The sequence below is a fragment of the Rattus rattus genome, chromosome X (genome assembly GCF_011064425.1).
Source record: "Rattus rattus isolate New Zealand chromosome X, Rrattus_CSIRO_v1, whole genome shotgun sequence".
In the NCBI taxonomy this organism is placed as follows: Eukaryota; Metazoa; Chordata; class Mammalia; order Rodentia; family Muridae; genus Rattus; species Rattus rattus.
Window position 1 is genome coordinate 56642494 of NC_046172.1, and position 22825 is coordinate 56665318.

Below are 22825 nucleotides of genomic sequence, written 5' to 3' on the forward strand. Positions count from 1 at the left end.
AGGCCTTGAGATTAGGTAGAATCCCTAGGGGGTGGAGTCTGTTCCAGGACTGTGGATGAGACTGGGTAATTTCAAATGCAGGACAGCAAGGAAAGTAAAGAACACCTACTAGTTTTCAGGTTGGCGGTGTCAGAGATCTCAAGTAGAGAGAGGACATCTAGATACTGGTAGGTGACACACAGTGATGGGGTGTGGAAGGAAGACTGCATCCTAGAGAGTTCTGCACAGTTTCAAGGGAATAGAGGCAGAAGGGGAGAACAGCAAGTAGTCTGCCACGGGGATGGATCCAGCAGGAAGTACCTTTAATCACTGAGCCATAGCTTCCGTCCTGTTTTGTTTATGTTTTAAAAGACAGGATCTCATGTGGCCCAGGGTATCCTTGAACTGGCTATGTAACCAAAGTTAGCATTGAATTACAAATTCTTCTCCCAGTACCTTTCAAGTGATGGAAGGATAAGCAGAGTTTTGTGTAAAATATTATTTTGAAACCACCTCCCATTTTGTTACTAATTTCATGGTAAATTTCAGGGGGCAATTTGCATTAAATACATACTGGTTTTGAACATGAACTGTCTACTGTTTCTGTGTCTGTCTCAAGTTTTCTTAAGACCTAAACATCGGGCCTATGCATTGGCTTGGTAAGTAATGGCATATGACAACCTGCGTTTGATCTCTGGAACCGATATGGTAGAAGGGAGGGAAGTGATTCTGAAAGTTGTCCTCTGATGCCTGTGTGTACAAAGTATAATTAAGAAGTGTATAGGGGTTAAAAGGATGGTTGTGTTTAAGAGTACTTGTTGCTCTTCTAGAAAACCTGGGTTCAGTTCCTATTACCAATATGCCAGCTCACAATCAACTATGACTACCTTTCCAGAGGATCCCACAGCTAATTCTCAACAGGCACTACATATGGTGTATAGACATGTATGCAGGCAATATATATGCATAAAATAGAAATAGAATCTTTTGAAAGTAAGTATTTCAAAATAATAAAACTTGTCTATTCATAAAATTAAATCATTTCTTACCTCCAGAGTTTGCCGATAGGGTTCACTGTTTGCTTATTTATTGACATTTTAGATTTAGAAATTCTGTAAAGCGGGTATACTTTTTTTGTGAACCTACTGAAGTCATTGGCCATCTAAATGTTTGGGCAACAATTTGACTAAATAAACTGATGTTTGTCGCAGCATGCCATATGTGTTCTTGGATATGTCTTTAGTGCTCAGCCAGAAGGTTTATAATTTGATGTTAGTTTACCTTATGCGTTTCTTTTGGCTTGCGCATGCTTAGTCATAGATGATCAGGGTCTCAAGTCTATCTTGGGCATTCACACATCTCAAGGCACGTGCCTTGAATGCAAAAATATCTTTCTATATTTTTAGCAAAAGCTTGGGGCTTTTCAAAGCAACCAGTGATCATGCAATTTTCTACTCAGTTCTTCATTTTTTTAAGCAAGTATTTTGAGTGCACTCTACTAAATCAGTTTGCTAAGCTGCTTCATGCTACTGCAATTTAAAACAATTGCGGCTGATTGTTTTTGGCACTCTCCGTACTGTCTTTTAGGCAGAATTAGCTTCAAGTTGGGCAATGGCGCTCTCGGGATCCATCAAACTGGATGAATAGAGAAAAGACGAGTTAGGACTTAAAAAGCTCTAGGTCTATTTTGCTCCCATTTGAGCTTCCGAGCTCTGGGTTCACAGTTATTGCAGTTGTTATGCTGTTTCCAGTATTGCTGCAAAATGAGAAGATGATGGATTTCCTCGGATAAATTTTGTGTGTACCACAAATGAGATTCCATTTTTTTTCCTTGAATAAATAACACTCAAGCCTTTTCTTATGTATTTGCAAAAGATATAATAAGAAATGAGCCAGCAGAGAGAAATGAAAGGCCAAAGACTCAGTTTGTCCTCAAACAGTGAGAGTACATTTTATTAGTCCTAAGAGGTTGATTACCTCCCCCCCACCCCCCGCAAACCTCCTGAGAATGGGAGAGTGTGCCCACCATGCAGGTTCTGAGAAGCAGATTTTACAGTGGAGAGCAGTGAGCAGGCCTTTGCCAAACCCAGAAGCTGCTTTTGGTATAAACTGAATTTTGAAACTGCAGGGTGGGGAAAAGTCAGATTGTCTGGTTTTGTAATCTCTGAGCTCCAGGGCATGCCATGGGGGTTGGCCGCTTTCCCCAACTTCACGGGGGCAAATCTCTTGAGAACTTTGGCCTGTTTTTATGGCCATCCTTTTGGGGAGAGGATGCACATACAGAGAGCAGAGGGAGTAATTTTCTGTCTGGCTACTTCTTGCTGGTGCAGTGGGTATTGTTTTAGACTTTGTAGTTTGGAGTCTGGAGTGACTACAGAAGAAATATTTTTATTGTCTTCTGTGTGAGTAATGGTGGTGATTTGATCCAGGAAGAACTTCTGTAAAATGTTGAAAAGACAGGGTAAAGCATAGAGGCCAGTAAGGAGGGAGGTAGTGTGTGTGTGTGTGTGTGTGTGTGTGTGTGTGTGTGTGTGTGTGTGTGTGTAGGGGTGTGGGGGAAGCCAGGAGGAGGAGCTTGTTGTTGAATTCTGAGCCTGGTTCCTACGTCTTTGGATACTATCTTCAACTAGCCTAGATTTTTTCATAGAAACAGCATTGTGTGTGGTGGAAAGCATAGTTTGCTCCCTTTATAACAATCAAGAGATCTAGCCCTCTTCGATTTTGGAGTATCTCTTTGGCCAGGGCATCTAGGTGGTCCCTAATGGTGTCAAGCTGATCTGAAATTTCTGTAAGACTTTCTGAGAGCTGGTTAGACAGAGAGGATAACTGATGCAAAGAAACCCCCACTCCTATTGTTCCTTGTCTAAGTCCTGAAAGAATGCCTACAGTGGCCAGAAGAGTGATGTGTTGGATGGCCCATTCACCAGCTGAAAGTTATTGATGTCAAGGAAAACCTGACAGGTAATGGCCATTTAACTGTGAATAGGGAAGGTGGTGGACATGTGGAAGGCTTTCCCTAGAGCAGGGAAGTCATATATTTCTCCTCATCCTCAGCAATACTGGGAAACAGCTGGAGACTCAATCAGATGGAAAATGGAAGACCAGTTAGGAGTATAGTGCCAGGAGGGCCATCTGGGATGAAGTGGCTCAGAGAGTCACCAGAGGTAGTGATAGCAAGGTTGCATTAGTAAAGCTGGAGAGAACTGACAAGATTGGACATTGGGAAGGGGGTCTATTGGGAGCTTTGTGAAGTAGGCTTCAGGTTCCTAGGGAAAATGTTGAGGAGGACTGAGTTTTACACAATTTTACCAAAAGATGATCACTAGATTCCATTGGGAAAGCCCTCCTACTTTTTCAAGGGTCCCCCAGTATCTGTACAGGGTGAAGTGACAGCCCAAGGGCAGTGTAAGCTAGACCAACAGCCGGACGGGGAATGACTAGTTAGCAATCTGGGGTAAGCAAAGACATACCCAGCAAGGTAATGGAAGGGCACTTGGGAGCCCCAAAACTCCAGTCTCTCTTCTGGGCCTATTTTTTTTTCTGGAGCTGGGGACCGAACCCAGGGCCTTGCGCTCGCTAGGCAAGCGCTCTACCGCTGAGCTAAATCCCCAACCCCTCTGGGCCTATTTTTGAGAGAGGTTCTCACTGTGTTGTAGCCTTGGCTGTCCTGAAACTTTGTACACCATGCTAGCCTTGAAGTCACAAAGATCTGCCTGCCTCTGCCTCGTGAGTGCGGGGATTAAAGGCGTGTGCTACTATATTTAGCCAGATCTAGGCCTTTCCCCTCTAATAGAAGGTGGAACACTTTGAACAAAGCCAGGATGAATGATTGCCCACAGCTGTGGCATCTGTTTGGCTTTGCGTTCATCATCTGTCTGTCCATCAGCAGCAGTGTACCCTGCTTGCAGGAGAAAAACCCACCAGGCCATTGTTTTGTCTCAGTTAGCTATCTTAGAAGTTCATTTTTATTACCTAGTCATGGCTCCTTTTCCTATCTGAGTGCCTATCATAGAATCTGTCTAACTCCTGACTCTCTCAGTGATCATCTAACTGCTGTTAGGGTTTTTGGGGTGCAGACCACTCTAATTGCTTCCACGCTGTCAAAGAGGGTGATTAAAAGAAGTCCCTCAGAGGAAAGTTTATAGGTCATGCATGATTAAACCTAACAGATGGCAAAGATACAGACATAAAACAGCCATGTGATGGCAGAGTGCAAACTTGGAGTGTACTATGTGAATGAGGGAGTATCTATAGCATACAAAAAGGCCAGACTGTTCGTACTACTATAATGCTTGCTTAGATCTTAGGTTAAAATATTTGTGAAAGTTTTGCCATTATCTAGGAAGACAACAGAGAAGAAAAGCAAATGAAAAACCATTGACAGACTTTGTCATACACATTAGCAAGGCTGATCATCATCGTCGTCGTCGTCGTCGTCGTCGTCATCATCATCACATCATCATCATCATCATCATCATCATCAGGTCATCATTGCCCATCACAAGTTGTAAGGCTATTCTTTGGCTCAAGAACTTGAGGCATCTTTTATTGGCAAGCATAAGTTCAGAAGTCAGATGTTTGATCTCCTTTATTATAATCTTGTAGGAAAATTAAGAAATAAAGTTAAACTAGATACACTGAAACCAAGAGAAGAAAAAGTGGGGAAGAGCCTCAAACACAAGGGCACTGGGGAAAATTTTCTGAACAGAATACCAATGGCTTATGCTCTAAGATCAAGAATTGACAAATGGGACCTCATAAAATTACAAAGCTTCTGTAAGGCAAAGGACACTGTCATTAGGAGAAAGTGGCAACCAACAGATTGGGAAAAGATCTTTATCAATCCTACATTCCATAGAGGGCTAACATCCAATATATACAAAACACTCAAGAAGTTAGACTCCAGAGAGCCAAATAACCCTGTTAAAAATGGGAGACAGAGCTAACAAAAATTCTCAGCTGAAGAATATCAAATGGCTGAGAAGCCATTCTAAAGAAATGGTCAACATCCTTAGTCATTAGGGAAATGCAAATCAAAACAACCCTGAGATTCCACCTTACTCCAGTCAGAATTGCTAAGATAAAAAACACAAGTGACAACAAATGCTGGCGAGGATGTGGAGAAAGAGGAACACTCCTCCATTGTTGGTGGGATTGCAGACTGGTACAACCATTCTGGAAATCAGTCTGGAGGTTTCTCAGAAAATTGGACATTATACTACCTGAGGACCCAGCTATACCACTCCTGGGCATATACCCAAAGGATGCTCTAACATATAACAAAGACACATGCTCCACTATGTTCATAGCAGCCTTATTTATAATAGTCAGAAGCTGGAAAGAACCCAGATGCCCTTCAACAGAGGAATGGATACAGAAAATGTGGTACATCTACACAATGGAATATAACTCAGCTATCAAAAACAATGACTTCATTATATTCATAGACAAATGGATGGAACTAAAAAATATCATCCTGAATGAGGTAAGTCAATCACAAAAATCCACACAGGGTATGTACTCACTGATAAGTGGATATTAGCTGAAAACCTCAGCTTACCCAAGATACAATCCACTGACCAAATGAAGCTCAAGAAGAAGGATGTCAAAAGTGTGGATGCTTTAGTCCTTCTTAGAAGAGGGAACAAAAATATTCATAGGAGGAGATATGGAGACAATTTTGGAGCAGAGAGTGAGGGAATGGCCATTTAGAGCCTCCCTGATCTGGGGATCCAGCCCATATACATATAGATACCAAACCTACAAAATATTGCTGATGCCTAGAAGTGCATGCTGACAGGAGCCTGATATAGCTGTTTCCTGAGAGGCTGTACCAGAGTATGACAAATACAGAGGCGAATGCTAAAAGCCAACCATTGAACTGAGAGTGAGGTCCCTATTGGAGGAGTTAGAGAAAGGATTGAAGGAGCTGAACCAGTTTCAGCCCCATAAGAACAACAATGCCAACCAACCAGAGCTCTCAGGGACTAAACCACCATCTAAAGAGTACACATGGACAGACCCATGGCTCCAGCTGCATATGTAGCAGAGGATGCCTTGTTGGGCACTAATGGGAGGAAAAGTCCTTGGTCCTGCCAAGGCTGGACCCCCTAATGTAGGGGAATGTCAAGGAGGGATATGGGAAGGGGTGGGTAGATTGGTAGGGGAGCACCCTCATAGAAGAAGGGGGCAGGGGAAACTGGGAAAGGGGACAACATTTGAAATGTAAATAAAAAATACCCAATTAAAATGTATGAAAAAAAGATAGAAGCCTTTAAAGAGAAATGTATAAATTTCTTGAAGAAATAAGGAAAAAATACAATCAAACAGGTAGAGGTCTTTAAAGAGAAAACAAATAAATCCCCGAAATATATACAGATGCAGAGAAATATAACTAAAGAGGTGAAGGAAATAAAACTGTGCAAGGCCTGAAAGTAGAAATAGAAGCTATAAAGGGAACACAAACTTGAGGGGATCCTGGAGATGGAAAACCCACGGAAGAGAACAATAACAACAGATTCAAGCATCACCAACAGATACGGAAGATGGAAGAGACAATCTCAGGCATAGAAGATAGAGTAGAAGAAATTGATACATCGAAGAAAATGTTAAGTCTAAAAATTTCTGACACATATCATCCAGAAAATCTGGGACACTATGAAAAGACAAAATGAAGAAGAACAGGAATAGAAGGGGAAGAGTCCCAGCTCCAAGGGCCAGAAAATATTCTCAACAAAACATAGATGAAAACTTTCCCAACCTAAAAAAGGAGATGCTTATAAATATACAAGAAGCTTATAAAACACCAATTAGGCTGGACCAGAAAAGAAAATCCTCCTGCCAGAGAATAAAGAATATTAAAAACAGCAAGGGAAATGGCCTGGTAGCATAAAAAGGCAGACCTATCAGAATTACACCTGACTTCTCAACAGAGGCTCTAAACACTAGAAGGGTCTGGACTGATATCTTGCAACCTCTTAAAAACCACGGATGCTCATCATCCCCCAACTCTCAATAACCATAGAGGGAGAAAACAACATATTTCAAGACAAATCCAATTCAAACTATCCACAAATCTAGCCCTGCAGAAAATACTAGAAGAAAAACTCCAACCAAAGGAGGTTAACTAAATACACCCTGTCCCCCCAAAAAAGCCCCACAGAAAATAAGTAATTCAATACCAGCATAAACATCATTAGCGCGTAGTGCTTGTGAGTGCACATGCACTCACCACTCATGAACACACACACACACACACACACACACACACACACACACACACACCAACATCAAAATAACAGGAATTAACAATCACTGATCACTAATATTTTAACAAGAGTACACTCAATTCCACAATAAAAAAGACACAGGCTAGCTGTATGCAAAAACAGGATTAATTATTCTGCTGCATACAAGAAATGCACCTCTGCAGTAAAGATAGATGTTACCTCAGAGTGAAGGGCTAGAAAACTTTTCCAAGCAAAGGGGCCCAAAAAGAAAGATGGAGTAGCCATTCTAATGTCTAATAAAATAGACTTTCAAGAAAAATTGGTCAATAGAGAAGGACACTTCATACTCATCAAGAAAAATTTCCAAGATGATACCTGAATCTGAACACCTATGCCCCAAATACAAGGGCACCCACATTTGTAAAAGAAACATTGCTAAAGCTTAAATGTGTATTGCACCCCACACACTAATAGTGGGAGACTTTTATCACCCCACTCAGACCAATTGACAGGTCACACAGACAAACACTAAACAGAGAAATAACAAAACAGACATTCTCAATCAAATGGACCTAACATCTATCTATAGAATATGTCAACCAAACACAAAAGAATGTACCTTTTTCTCATCACTCTTCTGGTGTGCTAGAGACACCAACCCACCCACAAAACTTTCAACTCAAAATTTTTTCTGTCTACAAGAAATGCAGGGATCTTAGATGGAGCCAGAGATTGGGGGAATGGTGAACCAATAACTGGCCCAACTTGAGGCCCTTCCCACGGGCAAGCACCAGTCTCTGACACAATTAATGATCCTCTGTTATGTTTATAAACAGGAGTCTACCGAGGCTGCCTTTTAGAGGCTTCACCCAGCAGCTGACTCAGATGTCGATACCACAGAGAAACAGTGAATGGAGCTTGGGGACTTTTATCAAAGAACAAGAGGAAGTATTGAGACCTCTAAAGGGATAGGAACTCCAGAAGAAGACCAACAGAGTCAACTAACTTGGATCCCTGAGGGCTCCCAGAGACTGAGCCACCAACCAAAGAGTATACCCAGGCTGGACCTAGACTTTACTTCCACATATGTAGCAGATGTGCAGTTTGACCTTCGTGTGGGTCCCAAAACAACTGTAATGGGGGCTATCCCAAAAGCTGTTGCCTGTCTGTGGGATATGTTTCTCTAGCTGGGCTGCCTTGTCTGGCCTCTGTGGGAGAGGAAGCGCCTAGCCCCACAGAGACTTGATGTGCCAGGGTGGGGTGGGACCTAGGAGGGCCTCCGCCCTCTCAGAGGAGAAGGAGAAGGGGGGAATCTGGGGAAGGATTGTGGGAAGGGGTGATTGGGAGGGGGCAGTGATAGGGATGTAAAGTGAATAAGTAAAAATAAATAACAAAACAATAAAAACTGATATCTAAAAGAGCTCAGGTGAGACCCCACCCCCTTTTTTTGTAACTGAATGGTAAAAGCAAAGGCACCTAGTGTACCATGTGTGCCATGGGGCAGAGATAAAAGCTGACTAATGTGGGACAAAGCAGGTTTAATGTACTGGTGGCGGAGCAAAATGTTCTTAGAGGAAGATGGGTCTGAATATACCAAGCAGAAATAGCAGGCGTTAAGACCCAGCAGAGCCTGAATCTCCAGCCTCTTTTCCAGCAGTGAGTCTGCTGTGGCCATAGCAACTGTCCACTGGCAACAGCTTGTCCACCACCTGGCCACTTATCAGTTTGAGTCCCTCCCAGTTGGGATCTGTGTTTTCCCACTACTCATTCCTGGGTCATTGTAAGCGTCACGCTGGTAGCTCCCTTTGTTAACAGGCCAATGTTGTGAGCACATGACGGGGAGACCTCTTAAGTTCCCTGTAGAGATCAGTGAATATGTCATGTAAAACCTGCCTCAAAATTAAAATAAAAAAAAAACAAAAAGTAAAAAAAAGAAAAAAAAATCTTCGAGTTCTGGTGTTTCCTCCTTAGACCACTATAAAAAGGAGTGCAGCTAGAGAAGCTGCTGCAACCCTTACCTTTGTTTCAAGTAAAAGAGGAGAGGAACTGGGACTGAAAATAACTGCAAAAAAGTTCTACTCCTTTAAACGGCTGTGTCCTTTGTCTTCTGAAATACTGATTATAATCCCCTAACTTCCTGGCAGAGCTGCTGCAGCTTGTGCGATGATGTCCCTTCATGTTTCCCCTGTTGCTGTAACTGGGAGGAGGGACTTGCTGAGAAGATAGCTGGGCTGACCATCTCTACTGTCCTCTTCCTTTGCAGGTTACTCTTCTGCGGTTCAGAAATTTTCCCAGACACTCCAGTCATTTCAGTTTGATTTCATTGGAGACACGCTGACCGATGATGAGATTAATATTGGTAAGTCTTCAGGAGCATGTGTGCGTACAACTCTTAGAAGCCTTCAGTCCCTACCTGAATTCCTTCCATTTTGGATACAAAAGCAGCATAGGGATCTATCTCCTCATCACTTCCTGTCTAATGAGACTGCTTTAAGAGTGTTAAGAAAACATCCCGCATATTATCGTCTCTCTCATACAGAAGCATTGAAGATGGCTCCACTGGGGCCATTGGTTAGACTGAAGGCAGAGTTTCCTTTAAATCATCTAAGCTAATCATATAATGTTGGACAATGTATTTCCCTTCTTGGAGTCTCATTCTTCTGCAAAATAGGGCTAATCTCCCTCTGGAAGTCATTGCAGAAGAGATTGAACAGTGGAAGTAGAAGGACCTTTGTGCTTATTCTTATTCTGATTAAAGTAAAAAAAAAATTAAAAAAGGAAGAAAGGACCAGCAAACTATGGCTCTTGTGCCAAATGCATTTCCCTATCTCTTTTGTATGAAGTGTTATTGGGACTTAGGCACCCTTTATCTAATGGGTGTTTTGTTTGGCAGAGCTGCTTTGGATAGTAACAGGGACCAATAGCTCTCAAAATGTAAGATACAGACTTTCTGACTAGATTGAAAGAGTCTGCTTGGCTCTTGAGTTAAAAGTTCTGTATAAAGAATTTGCTAGGTTGACCATGGTGGTGCGTGCCCTTAATTTCAGCATCCAGGACAGAAGCACATGGAGTTCTTTGCGTTCAATGCAAGCTTTGTCTATATAGTGAGCTCCAGGGCAGCCAAGGCTAGAGAGTGAGACTCTGTGTTTATAAAAAGGGAGTATGAGGACCCTGAACCTCATACACTGTTATTGAAAAGACATGATGTGTGCTGTTACATTTATAATCCCCAGGATTAAAACACAGAACATTATTATAAAACCTCATTGCAGCTAATTTGAATGATATATTAATATATAAAGGATGCAATTACTGATGATACTATCCATGCATAGTTAGCAGCATAGTGGCCATCCTAGTATATTAACCTTTGAATATTTTCTTATATACTTCTATTTTCTTTAAAATTTCATTCTCTTTCTTTTCTTGAGACAAGGTCTAGCTGTGTGTCTCAGGCTGGCAGTGAACTACTCTTTTAAAGGTTCATTTTATTTTTATTTATATATTTACTTACATATTTCTGTGTGTCTGTATTTACACATGGGTGTGTGAGTATGGTGCTGTAAGGGGCCAGAGAGCCAGATAACCTGCAGCTGGAGGCAGTTGTGAGCATTCCTGACACAGGGCCTGGGGTCCTTTGCAAGAACAGGGCATGGTCTTAACTGCTGAACCATCACCCTCTCTAGTCCCTGGCTTTGAACCCTTGATTGTCCTGTTTCAGCTTCATAAGTGCTGGGATTGCAGGCATATATAACCACGACTGGCTTGTATATCCATTTTCTTTGCATGGAAATTACTTCATAATAAATATAAATTTTAGGGATATGTCTCAGTTTGGAGAGTACTGGTCAGGTATGGCAGAAACTCCAGATTTGATTTACAGCGCTGCAAAAAAAAAAATGGCATGTGGTTGCACGCATCTAGAGTCTCAGTGTTCGTAAGGCGGGAGTGGGATAGCAGAAGTTCAGATTTACCCTTCGCTGCATACCAACTTTGAGTCCAGCCTGGGCTGTATGAGTCCTGTTTCAAATTAAATGTGTATACAAATTTTTTGAGTAGGCTCAAATAGCAACATTTTATATATTTTTACTTAAAATTTTATATAAGAAAATTTCCATATTGTTACAATTCCTAAGTTTCAGAAGACAGCAAGGACATTGTTTCATTCACTGTTATTCATTAACACATAAAGGAATGCTAGGCATACAGTGATGCTGAACCCGTGTGTACTAAATGATAATAATAAATGTTCTCATTCTTATATTTCATTTACATAGATTTTTGATATAGTTATAATTTATTTTCTATTTAGCTACTTTTGAGGATTCACCTGCTTTATAGTTTTTACTATTTTAATTAGTGTTATAGAAACCTTTGTGTTAATACCATTGGGGTATTTTCATTAAATGTTCTTGTGTACCTAGTGAGATAGGTATTTATATTTGAGTTATTTCCAATATGATTGGATTTCATCCTACTGATATAGGCCTGTCCTGCTCTAAGAGCATGACTTACTAAACTTATCAATAGCTCTGGTGATAAACAGCCTAAGTTTGACTTGAAGATCTCAGGTTATTTGGTGTGTTACTTGGGCAACCAATCTCACCTCTTTGAATATTATTTTTCATCTGTAGAATGGACACATGAATTAATTTTTTATTGCTGTGACCAAGTTAAGGAAAGCAGGGCTTATTTTGGCCCCAGTGTTTGAGGACAGTCTTTGAGACAGGGGACCCATAGCAATAGTAAAAATTGCAGCAACAATTAGGCAGAGAGGGGGGGGGGCAGGGGAGGGAGGCAGGGAGAGGGAGAGGAGAAGAGAATGCTGCTGTTTAGTCATGGATTTTTCAAAACTGACTTTTAATAATGGTTCTTAAATGCTTTAACCTCCCTTCTCGCCCACCACCCACCAGAGGTAGTGGAAAAGAAAGATTATTAAGATGGGAAGTAGATCTGTTGAGAAATGGTTCTTTGGGGCAATTCCAATTTTCTTTGTCAGGATAGCAGCAGTTCAGTGTACTAGCAAACCACCACACCCAAATCAGCCTCTGTAGTTCAGTGCACTCAGCAGACACCACACGTGAAGCAACAGGGGCAGCTTGGTCCAGAATAAACCTGAACTGTGAGGCCTCTCTCCATTGCCTCGAGACTGTGGAAGTGGCAAAAGTTGCTGGAATATCATGAGAAGTTCTTGGTTGAGTTACTCTCGACGAAGTCATGGCAAGCGAAGGTCAGCAATACAGTGCAAGGTGAACCAAAGCACTAACCTTGTCCCACTGTCTGCGGTCATATTTATATTCTGTCTAGACATCACCTGTCTGTAGCAAAACATCTTCTCACCTGTGTCTGCTTCAGCAAAAACATCCTTTCATCTGTCTGCCCCAGCAAAACATGGTTACCAAAGAAACCAGAAATTTCCACTTCACCTGTGTTCATTTGGTTCTCTGCATTCCTCATTTTTATTTAGGCCAGGACACTAGACCATTGATTTTTGCTGTACATACTTGGGAGTGGGGCTTCTATCTATCCTCAGGTGAACCTTGTTGGAAACTCAGTGAAATCCAGGTGTGCCCACTGCACTATTCTAAATCCTATCACGTTGATAATGAAGATTAACCCTGACAGGGAGGGTGAGATATTTGAAGAAAGGTATGCACAGTGCCTCAACAAGTGTTAGCAATGTAAAAGTTATTGTTAATATCAAAATCTAATTTATTTCTCTCTATTATTTATTAAAGAGTTGGATGAACATGACATGCAATTCATTTCTGTTAGGATGACCTGGCGTTGTGCCCATTAACCTCACCGCCAACGAACAGAGCTGAGAATGGTTCACTATCATTGTTTCTGCCCTCTTCTGAAAGTCACCAGAAACGTTAACTAATGCCGTGGAAGAAATGGGCATGTAGCATAACTTCCACAAGCAAAGAAAGAAGGACTTTCTGGCACTGCTGGATGCCTGTGGGCATCTGTGATCTCCCTGATAGCTTTTGGCTGTGACATCTTGATGTGTGACTTATGATAGCTCTTTTACTTAGCTGCTATTTCCCTGGCAACTCCAGAATCTTCCTAGATACTCTTTGACTATTGCTGTAGCAGATATGTCCAACCTTTTTTACATTGTAATTCAACATTGTCATCCACAAAATGCACAACTGAATTGAAAACAATTAAGCAAGTTCACAATTTTGTATTTCTGCTTGACTCATAGCTACCCTGTGGGTACTTACAAGCCTGCAGACCATGAGTTGGCTATATCTACAGAAATGATGACTCAGGGAATTAACTTGGATTAAAGGAGGCAGGAGACTGATTTTGAGACTTCATTGGCTTATTGTGGCCACTGTTCTTTTTGCATTTGTCATTTTCTAAGCTGAGATTTATGTTAGTGTGAGGAGGAAGTGGCAGTGCTTCAGCATCTGGGACTGATGCAGCTTGATGGTTTGGAGACAAAAGTCTTTGGGTCTTAGGGGAAGTCTACTTTGGGAAAGGAATACTTGCTCTAGAAGCTGCTATAGCAATGTGCGCTATGTCCTACTGGCCTTTCGTTGTATATCCTGTTTTACTGGAAAATTTTGTACAAGTCAGTGAGGATGGAATGCAGAGTTAGAATGTTAGATTTTGCATCGAATATGCAGAGGGCCCAAATTTCCAGTAATGTGACTTTGAAAGGCAACTACATACATTTGCTCATAGTGGGTAGCAGTTACCTAGGTGTTGTGGTTTGACCGAGAATGACCCCCTCCCCTGCCCTCCATCTTGGGCTCATGTATTTAAATTCCTGCTTCCCAGTTTGTGGAAATGTTTGAGAGTAAGAAATACTGTTGGTATTCTGTCTAAGCTCCACCCCACAGCTACCTGCAACAGCCAGTTTTACCTGACACTATATAAGGGGCTGCTTGCCCCTCCTCACTCTCTTCTCTTCTCTTGCCCTCATCCCCTTTGTCCCTTCTCTCACCATTCCCCTCCCCCCTTACCTTCACATGCTCATGGCCGGCCTCTATTTCTCTCCTATTCCTCTACTCTTCTCTCATTAAACCTTTCCGTGTGGAACCATGTTGGTTTGGTGTTGTTGTAAAAATATATAAATAAAACGGTAATGTTGGTCTTTTACCCCGTTGGGTCTACACCTCGGTGCCCAAGATATCTGTTAGATATCTTGGCGGAAACACAGCCCAGCTGCACACTTTCCTACACTCAAACCCTCACATAAAAGAACACACAACACAATAATCTTTGACCCAATTGATAAGATATAATTGCCCACTTAAACATACAAAGCCCGGTACTATCCATCCCTTGAGAACATTAATAACAACCTGTGAATACACAGAGCAGAATCTTAACATCACCTGCCATGGCTTCTCCCCTCTCTCCGTCTCCTCCTTTCTCCCTTAGTCTCCTCCTCTTCCTTCAAACTTCTCTCCCGCCCATCCTTCCTTCTCCTCCAATGACAGGCCTCCTTCTATCCTGTACCTGCCCCTCACCTGTACTTTACAAATTCAATGGAGAGGTGGTTCTGGAGAAGTCACCTGAGTCCTGAGTACAGACTAGGCAACTGTCCTTGGGGCAGTGGAATTAGCATCAAAATACAGTAACTTCAGGGCAAACCACAACAGTTTGGTGTGGTCTGTTTGGATGAGAGCTGAGACTTAAACCCCAACAAAGATGGCCTTGTGATAGGAGGTGTGCCACTTAGAGCTAACAACTTCAGAGGGTCAGTCTATAACCATGGTGTGGAGCATGACAATGAACAAGCACTCAGTAGATGAGGGCCCTGAGTAGACATTTTCTTCCTATAAGTTACCTTGGTCGTGGTATCTTATACAGTGATAGAAAAGTAACTAGGACACTAAGAGCGATGGAAAGTAATTCTGGAGCTCATAAAACCCAAGACTTCCCTGCAGGATTGCTTGGTATTCAGCTCTAGGCATTATCCTGAGCAGTCTATGTTCAGTGGGGAAAGTCTAAGGCCAAAGAAGGACATTTGTTTCTAGAAGTTGTTTCTCAAACTAGAGTATAATATACCTCATAAGGTTAGAGGAATAAATTAAATAATCCATGCAAATCAGAGTATATGCAAATTTCTTTATAGAATTAAACCTTCATTTTGTATTGGCCTTTTCTTGGCTATTGTGGCTCTTTAGATGTTTTAGTCACGTTTCTCATTGCTGTGACAAAACACCTGACAAGAAGGTTTAGTCTCTCACCATTTGACAGTCCACATCATCATGGTGTGGGTGGGATGAATGATAGCAAGAGCTTGAGGCACCTGCTCACATTGTATCCACAGGAAGCAGAAAGAAATGAACATGAATACAGAGTTCAAGTTCTTTTAAAGTCTCAGACCCAAGCCCATGCAGTGGTGCTGTCCATGTTTAGAGTGAGTCTTCCAACTCAGTTTTTCTAATCTCAATAATTCCTCACAGATATTCTTAGAGACTAACCTAATCTAGTTAATACTTTCCAAGTATATTCTGAAGCTTCTCTCTTGCATTTTTCTAATCCTGTAAAATTGAACATACTAACCATCACAGAAGCCAAGGTTTTTGGAGTCTTGTGTCTGTCTCATATTTGAGTTTTGTTTATTAGCTGTGGGATGTTAGCAATGGGACATGAACACGTTGAGCTTCCACGATTCTCTTCTGTGAACTATAGAGTATAATATACTTCATAAGGTTATGTGGAATAAATCCATGCAGATCAGAGTATATACAAATCATTTAGACTGGTGTCTGGCATGTAGCTGCTGGTCAATAACTGAGAGCTCTTATTGATCCTGTTAGGAATTTTGGAGAACCTAATGTGTGGGAAAATAATATTGGCTTAAAATTGGATTCCCAAATAACAAAGGGAATCTATAGATTCATACAAATGTCATTACTACCTGGAACCCTGAAATGGTATCTGGCCTTATTTCTAACATAGCTGTGCATTGGAATCATGTGAGAATCTTAGTGATTCGTAGTCTCATGGTCCTAGTCCAAAAGAACAGAAATCTTGGTTGTAGTACTCAGGGCTCTAATTTCCACAGTAATGATGATATCAGTAAGCATTCAGAGCTTCACAGCAGGCCTTGGGCTCTTTTAAACCACTTTCTTGGTTCTTAGCATCTTCCATCCACCCAAGTTCAAAGAAAACAGCTATTTATATTTTGAATCCATATAAGGACAATAACAATAGGCATGCTAACATGGATGGAGTAAAGTATATTTATAGTCTATGAATTTTCACACATGCACACAATGTATTTTGATCACACTTACCCTGCACTACTCACTCTAACTGCTTCCAGATCCTCTCTCCCCTTCTCTTCAGTGATTTAGTTTTTAATGGACGCTACCCAAAAGAGAAAAAGGAACTGAATGAAATAAAAAGATTCTTGAACCTTTAAATCTTATAGAAGTTACTTTTGAGGAGGAGGTCTTTCAGCTATTCAGGGACATGTGACAATAGCTATCCACCTCTGCACTTTAGATTGGAAGCAGCAGTTATCTGTTAGAGCATACCTTTACCTAAATTGAGGTCTGTTTGGTCGCTGGAGCTACTCTCAGAGGTTTAAGTTAAGTCCTATTGCTTAAGACACTGTGCACTTTAGACAAAGGGCCTGAAGGCTTTGAGCTGGAACTAACCAGAAAGCCTTGTCATGGTACCCTAAGGTACCATGCTAGCTTGCAAAGGAGGAAATAGGATCGATAGTTCTCCCTATCTATGATGCCTATGGACCACAACAAAGATCAGCATGCATGTAACCTTAAGGATGCAGTAGTGGCATCCATATCTTGGCAGTAACCAACCTCTCTCTAATTGAACTTAAGGCAGGCTAAACAAGAGGGATGTTGTACCTGATGCTAGAAACCTAGCCAGTGACTCAGGGTTAGTAGAATGGTAGATCTTAGATGTGAACCTACAACCACTGCTTTACTAAATAATCATTATCTCTAACTGCGAGACTGAGAGAGCTACAAGTCCTGTAGAACATTTTTAAAAAGGCGACAGCAAATATGGGGGAAATGTGAGAGTAAGGTCATATGCCCAGGAAAAAACCTCAGGTTCATCTCGAAAAGATCTAAGAGTGTATGTTTCTATCACATGCTGATCTTTGGCTGAAAGATTACCTGCAATGATAAACAATAATTAGCCATTACAAAAGAAAATGAGGAAGAGGATCTGAAGGCAACTTTCAACAAAAGGTCACAAAACATACAAATAAACAGAGAAGAATGCCACTTTCAAAGGAAAGAAAATAAAAAACAATAAAAAAGAAATAAAATAGAAAATGTAGGGGCCGATGACTACCCCTAATCCTGGCACTGTGAGATAGAAACAGAAAGGTTAGAAGTTTAATGTTATCCTTGTCTACATAGCTAGTTTGAGGCTAGTCTGTAGTGCATAGATCCTATTTAAAAAAAGAGATGTAGGCAGACAGAGACAGAGAAAGAGACAGAGACAGACACAGAGAAAGAGAGACAGAGAACATGCTGCATGTCCTGTTAAAGCTATGTTGACCAGTTCCTTTAGTGTAAACTATTAGATCTGTAGAACTGCTTACACTCTCTTATCTATTTGGAAAGCAAGTCTAAAAATAACCCAGAGTAACCCAGACCACAAGAGGAAAAAGCTGTTAGAGCCTTTTTCTTTTAAAGCCAGGTTTTCACGTAGTGAAGACAAGCTCTGAAACTCACTGTAGCTGATTAGGATGGGACTCTTGCTTCTACCACTCAAATGCTGAGATTGCCTGTGTTCTGCACCACTTCTGGTTTTTTTCTTTCTTCTTAAACTTTAGGACCCCTCATAATAGTCCATAAGTTTCATTTGTGTCTTAAATTTTTGCTACAACCCCAAGTGGAGCCATTGGGCTGTTATATTTTTAAAACGATATATTTTAATTTTAAAAATTGGATGTTGAGGGGAATACTTGAGTGTGGTTGCTCCAAGAGACCAGAAAAAGGTAGCCAACCCTTGAACTGGAGTCAAGGGCAGTTAGCTGAGCCACGATACATGGAGGTGGGTACTGAGAACTGAAATCTAGCCCTCGGAAAGAGTGGAAAGTATTCTTAACTGATGAGCCACTCTCTCCTGGCCCATGATTTTATTCTTAAAATGATATTTTATCCAGTCTTCCACTTTTAAAAATGATTAGTGAGACTAGTGAGGCTAGCCACAGCTCCTTTTCCATTCTACCTTTTGACAAGTTCCCACTCTACCATCAAGGCAAGGCTGGCCTCAGTTTCACATCCCCCAGATTTTAGCATTACAAATGCTGAGATTACAGGCAAGCCTCATTGTGCCTAGCTTGCAGTATTGGGATATTGTCTTAGGATTTTCATGGTGTGGAGAGACACCATGACCAAGGCAACTTTCTTATAAAGGACAGCATTTAATTGGGACTGGCTGACAGGTTCAGAGGTTCAGTCCATCATCATCATGGTGGGAGGCATGGCACCATCTAGGCAGACATGGAGCTGGAGGAGCCGAGAGCTCCACATCTTGTTCTGAAGGCAACCAGGAGAAGGCTGTCCTCAGGTAGGTAGCGAGAGAGTCTCAAAGCCCACCCACACAGTGAAGTACTTTTCCAATAAGGCCATACCCCCTCCATCAAAACCTTATCTCTTAATAGTACCACTCTCTGGGCCAAGCATATTCAAACCAACACACACACACACACACACACACACACACACACACACACACTTTTTTTCTTAACTGCATGTTCCCTTTCTCTCTCTCTCCTCTTTCCCACACCTCTCCACATCCCCATTCATTCCTCCTCTGTTTCTTTTCAGAAAAGGGCAGGCCTCCATGGAGATCAACCAAACATAGCATGTAGTAAGACTAGGTACCTATTTAGGTTAGATTAGGTTTGGTTTTTCAAGGCAGAGTTTCTCTGTGTCTGTGTCTGTCCTGGAACTCACTCTCTGGACCAAGCTGGCCTTGAGCTCAGAAATCCATCTACCTCTGCCTCCTGGGTGCTAATGTTCTTTTTTTTTTTTTTTTTTTAAAGATCTCATTACAGGTGGTTGTGAGCCACCATGTGGTTGCTGGGGATTGAACTCAGGACCTCTGGAAGAGCAGCCAGTGCTCTTAACCACTGAGCCATCTCTAGGCTAGATTAGGCAGCAGTAGGAGAAAAGAATCCCTAAAGCAGGCAACAAAGTCAGAGATAACCCCTCCTCCCACTGTTAGGAGTCCCATAAACAATAAGACAAAGCTACACAACTGTAACATATATGTAGAGGGTCTAGGTCTGTCCTATGCAGGCTCACTGGTTGGGTGTTCGGTCACTGTGAGCTCCTATGAGCCCAGGTTGGTATATTCTGTGGGTTTTCTTGTGTCTTTGACTTACCCCTGGTTCCTACAATCGTTCCTCCCCTTCTTCTACAGGATTCCCCAAACTCCACCTAATGTTTGGCTGTGGGTTTCCACATCGGTTATTAGTTTCAATCAGATGCTGGAGAAAGCCTCTCTTATGACAATTAGGCTAGATCCCAATCTATGAGTATATCAGAATATCATCAGGAATCATATTCTATATTAGATCTTTGGGTTATACAGCCTCTGGGTCCTTCCCACACCCCAAGTGGTATGTCAGAGGGAGGAGGATGAAGAGAGTTCTGGAAGAGACAATTGCAGTCTGGGAAGGAGATATCTGTAGGATGAGCTAGAAATTTAGTCCAGTGGAAGCTCCCAGGAATCTATAAGGGTGACCCTAGCTAAGACTCCTAGCAATGGGGGATAAGGAGCCTGAACTGGCCATCTATGATTTGGCAAGAATCCCAATGCAGCAAATGGGACACCAACCAAGCCATAAAACTTTCCTCTCCAATTTATCATGCCTACAAGATGTGCTGGGATTTTATTTTTTGAGACAGGTCCTCACTATCTAGTTTTGGCTAGCCAAGAACTCATTATATAGACGAGGGTGACCTAGAACTCAAGCATCCCCCTGCCTCTCCCTCCATAGTGCTGGGATTAAAAGTGTGGACATCACCAAACTGTTGGTCTAGCTTCTTTTCTTTTCCTGTCTTGCTTAAGTGGGATTTTAAATCAATCAATCTTGACTCATAAATTTATATATACATGTAAAAGAGCCACCTTGAGTACTCCTTTTGTCTTGTTTGTCCTCAGCATAATTTCCTAGTTATTGTGATTATACACATACATTTTACTTCATATACACAATTAAAATATATTTCAAAATTTCTTGCAATATATTTTGATATTTTTTCATTTAACCTCAGCGTATCCACTTCATGGTTTTCTTTCAAAATCCTAGGAAAAACTATTTTTAGTTTGTGTGTCAGACTTCAAAACTTTTATATTCTGCTTCTATCACATAATATGATGTCACAGACATTTTACTGAGTTCATAAAATTTTATGTAATGTTCTTTTAAAGAAGCTATAAAATTAGACCATTAAGTAGATACACGCAATCATTTCTTAGATACTTTTTAGACATTTTAATTGTTTTTAGCTGTTCACCATCATTAATAATGCTGAGTGCCTACATTGACTGTAAAGGCTTTTCCTCCTGTGGTCTGGGTTCTTTTTAGGCTTGCTTTCCGAATGGGTTTTGTAGGTAAAAGAGTGCAGATAGTTGTAAGCCATCTGATCAATATTGACAGCATTACGGAAAGATTATGACACTTTTTGGAGTACACTGTTTACTTTAACATTGTAGAATGCTTGCTTAGTCTTATTGTAATTTTTCTTATCACTACAATGATAAGAATGCTATTAGACATGATGTATATATATGTATATGTATATGGCATGGCATTTTCTTCACCTGTCTTAGCTTTTTGTTATTTCCTTCTTGAACATTTCCATGGAGTGTTAGTTCTTGCACCATCAGTGAGTCAGCCTTTCAGAAAGTTCAGCTGAAGGCACAGTTGTCTTTCTGGGAGCTTTTGCTCACATAGCTTACACGGACCTCAAAATTGCAATCCTGCCTCCCCATGCGTCACCATGCCCAGTTAGGTTCTTCTTGACTCAGTAACTTAACTCTGAATTAATTGAACAATTAACTGAAGACCACAGTAACTGAAAGGATCAAGAGACTGGTGTGATAAATGCATGCCTATAAAGCTAGCCCTTGGGATATGGAGGCAGGATGACTAGGAGTTGAAGGCTACCCTTGTTTGCATAGTGAGTTCAAGGCCAGCATAGGAGACCCGAGACCCCAGCCCCCACCACTGTCCTAGAGAAGGCTCAAGCTGGATATGTGAACATATGCTTGTAATCCAAGTACTTGTCAGAGCAACACAGAAGGATTACATCAAGTTTTAGGCTTCAGCAAATACAAAACCAACGAATCAAAAACGTAAATAAAAGATCAGTAGAGGATGTAGCCCACTCAGTGGTAGTGTTTTATATAAAACCCTGGTTCAGTTTGGTCTTTAAAACAAAACAACTGATAATGCGTCAGCAATGGTGGAGAAGTCACCTTCAAAACGTGATCATCTATAAAAGCAGCAAAAGCACTGGGAAACATTCTCATCCTTAACCTTTTTTTAAACTCAGAACTTTATCTAAATGAGTGCAGCAACAAAGAAAGTGTATTCAGTTTGAAAAATGGGTTAGCATTTGGAACAGCAATGAGCTTCGTGGCATTTTATCTTGGTGTGTGTTCCTACTGCCTTAAAAAAAATGCTGTGTGGTAACTTTGAAAACTAATTGCGTAATCCTAGAACATGTGAAAACCATGATTTTTGTAGCCATTCGAGAAAGCAGAATGACTTTTCACTTCCCCGAGTTCTGGGAATTATGGCTTCTACAACTTGTCTTATTTGAAATGATGCAGAGCTTACTTGTTTCCAAGTTTTCTCTTTCCTGAACATTTTAAAAATAAAATTGGGTGGCTAGGAAGGCTGGGAGGATCTGGGAGGAATTGGTAGAGGGAATGAACATGATCAAAACATATTTTATTAATTTTAAAAAATATATAAAGGATATACTCAATGGGAATGGTTTGGAATTGCAGTTACTACAGGCAGCAGAAAGAAAAAATAGAAAGTAAATTGCTGGACAGTAATCATAGAAAGTAAAAGGAGAATAAGCACCTTTGAGAGCTCTGGAAAGCTATGGCATATTTTTGGAACTCTTGGTCATGTGCATGTATAGAGCTTTGTACATGCCCAGTGTTGGGTAGAAAAGAACTGGGAAAGCCCTCTTCTACCACTTTCAGATGATTTGAGTTCCTGAACAAGGAGCAAGTGAGGGCTGGAACAGAATTGTAAATTGCCTGGCTACAAGCCAAAAGCACACCCTCAGACACATACAGAGCAGTTCAACAAAGGCTGTGTCACGTAGGGATTTTATCGCTGGGAAGAGGCACCATGACCAAGACAACTCTTAATAAGGACAACATTTAATTGGGGCTAGCTTACATTTTCAGAGTCCTAGTCCATTAGGGGGGAATATTGGCAGTGTGCAGGCCGACTTGGTGCTGGAGAAGGAGTCCAGAGTTTTACATCTGAATTGTCAGGCAAAAGGAAGAGGAAGTGAACCACTAGGACTGACTTGAGCTTCTGAAACCTCAAAGACCATTCTCAAGTGAAACAGTTCTTGCAACAAGGCCACATCTCCTAGTAGTGCCCCTTGTTATGGTCCTAC

The 22825-nt window shown here is 41.3% G+C and overlaps 1 protein-coding gene across 2 annotated transcripts in view; it reads left to right on the forward strand.

Moving 5' to 3' along the window:
- The window catches only part of Ophn1 (oligophrenin 1), a 256595-nt gene that overhangs the window by 90144 nt on the left and 143626 nt on the right, over positions 1-22825 (forward strand). For both annotated transcript variants that reach the window (XM_032889327.1, XM_032889328.1), the window contains one exon: positions 9472-9567. In XM_032889327.1, the coding sequence (XP_032745218.1) occupies positions 9472-9567 (96 nt within the window). The remainder of the gene's footprint in view (positions 1-9471; positions 9568-22825) is intronic.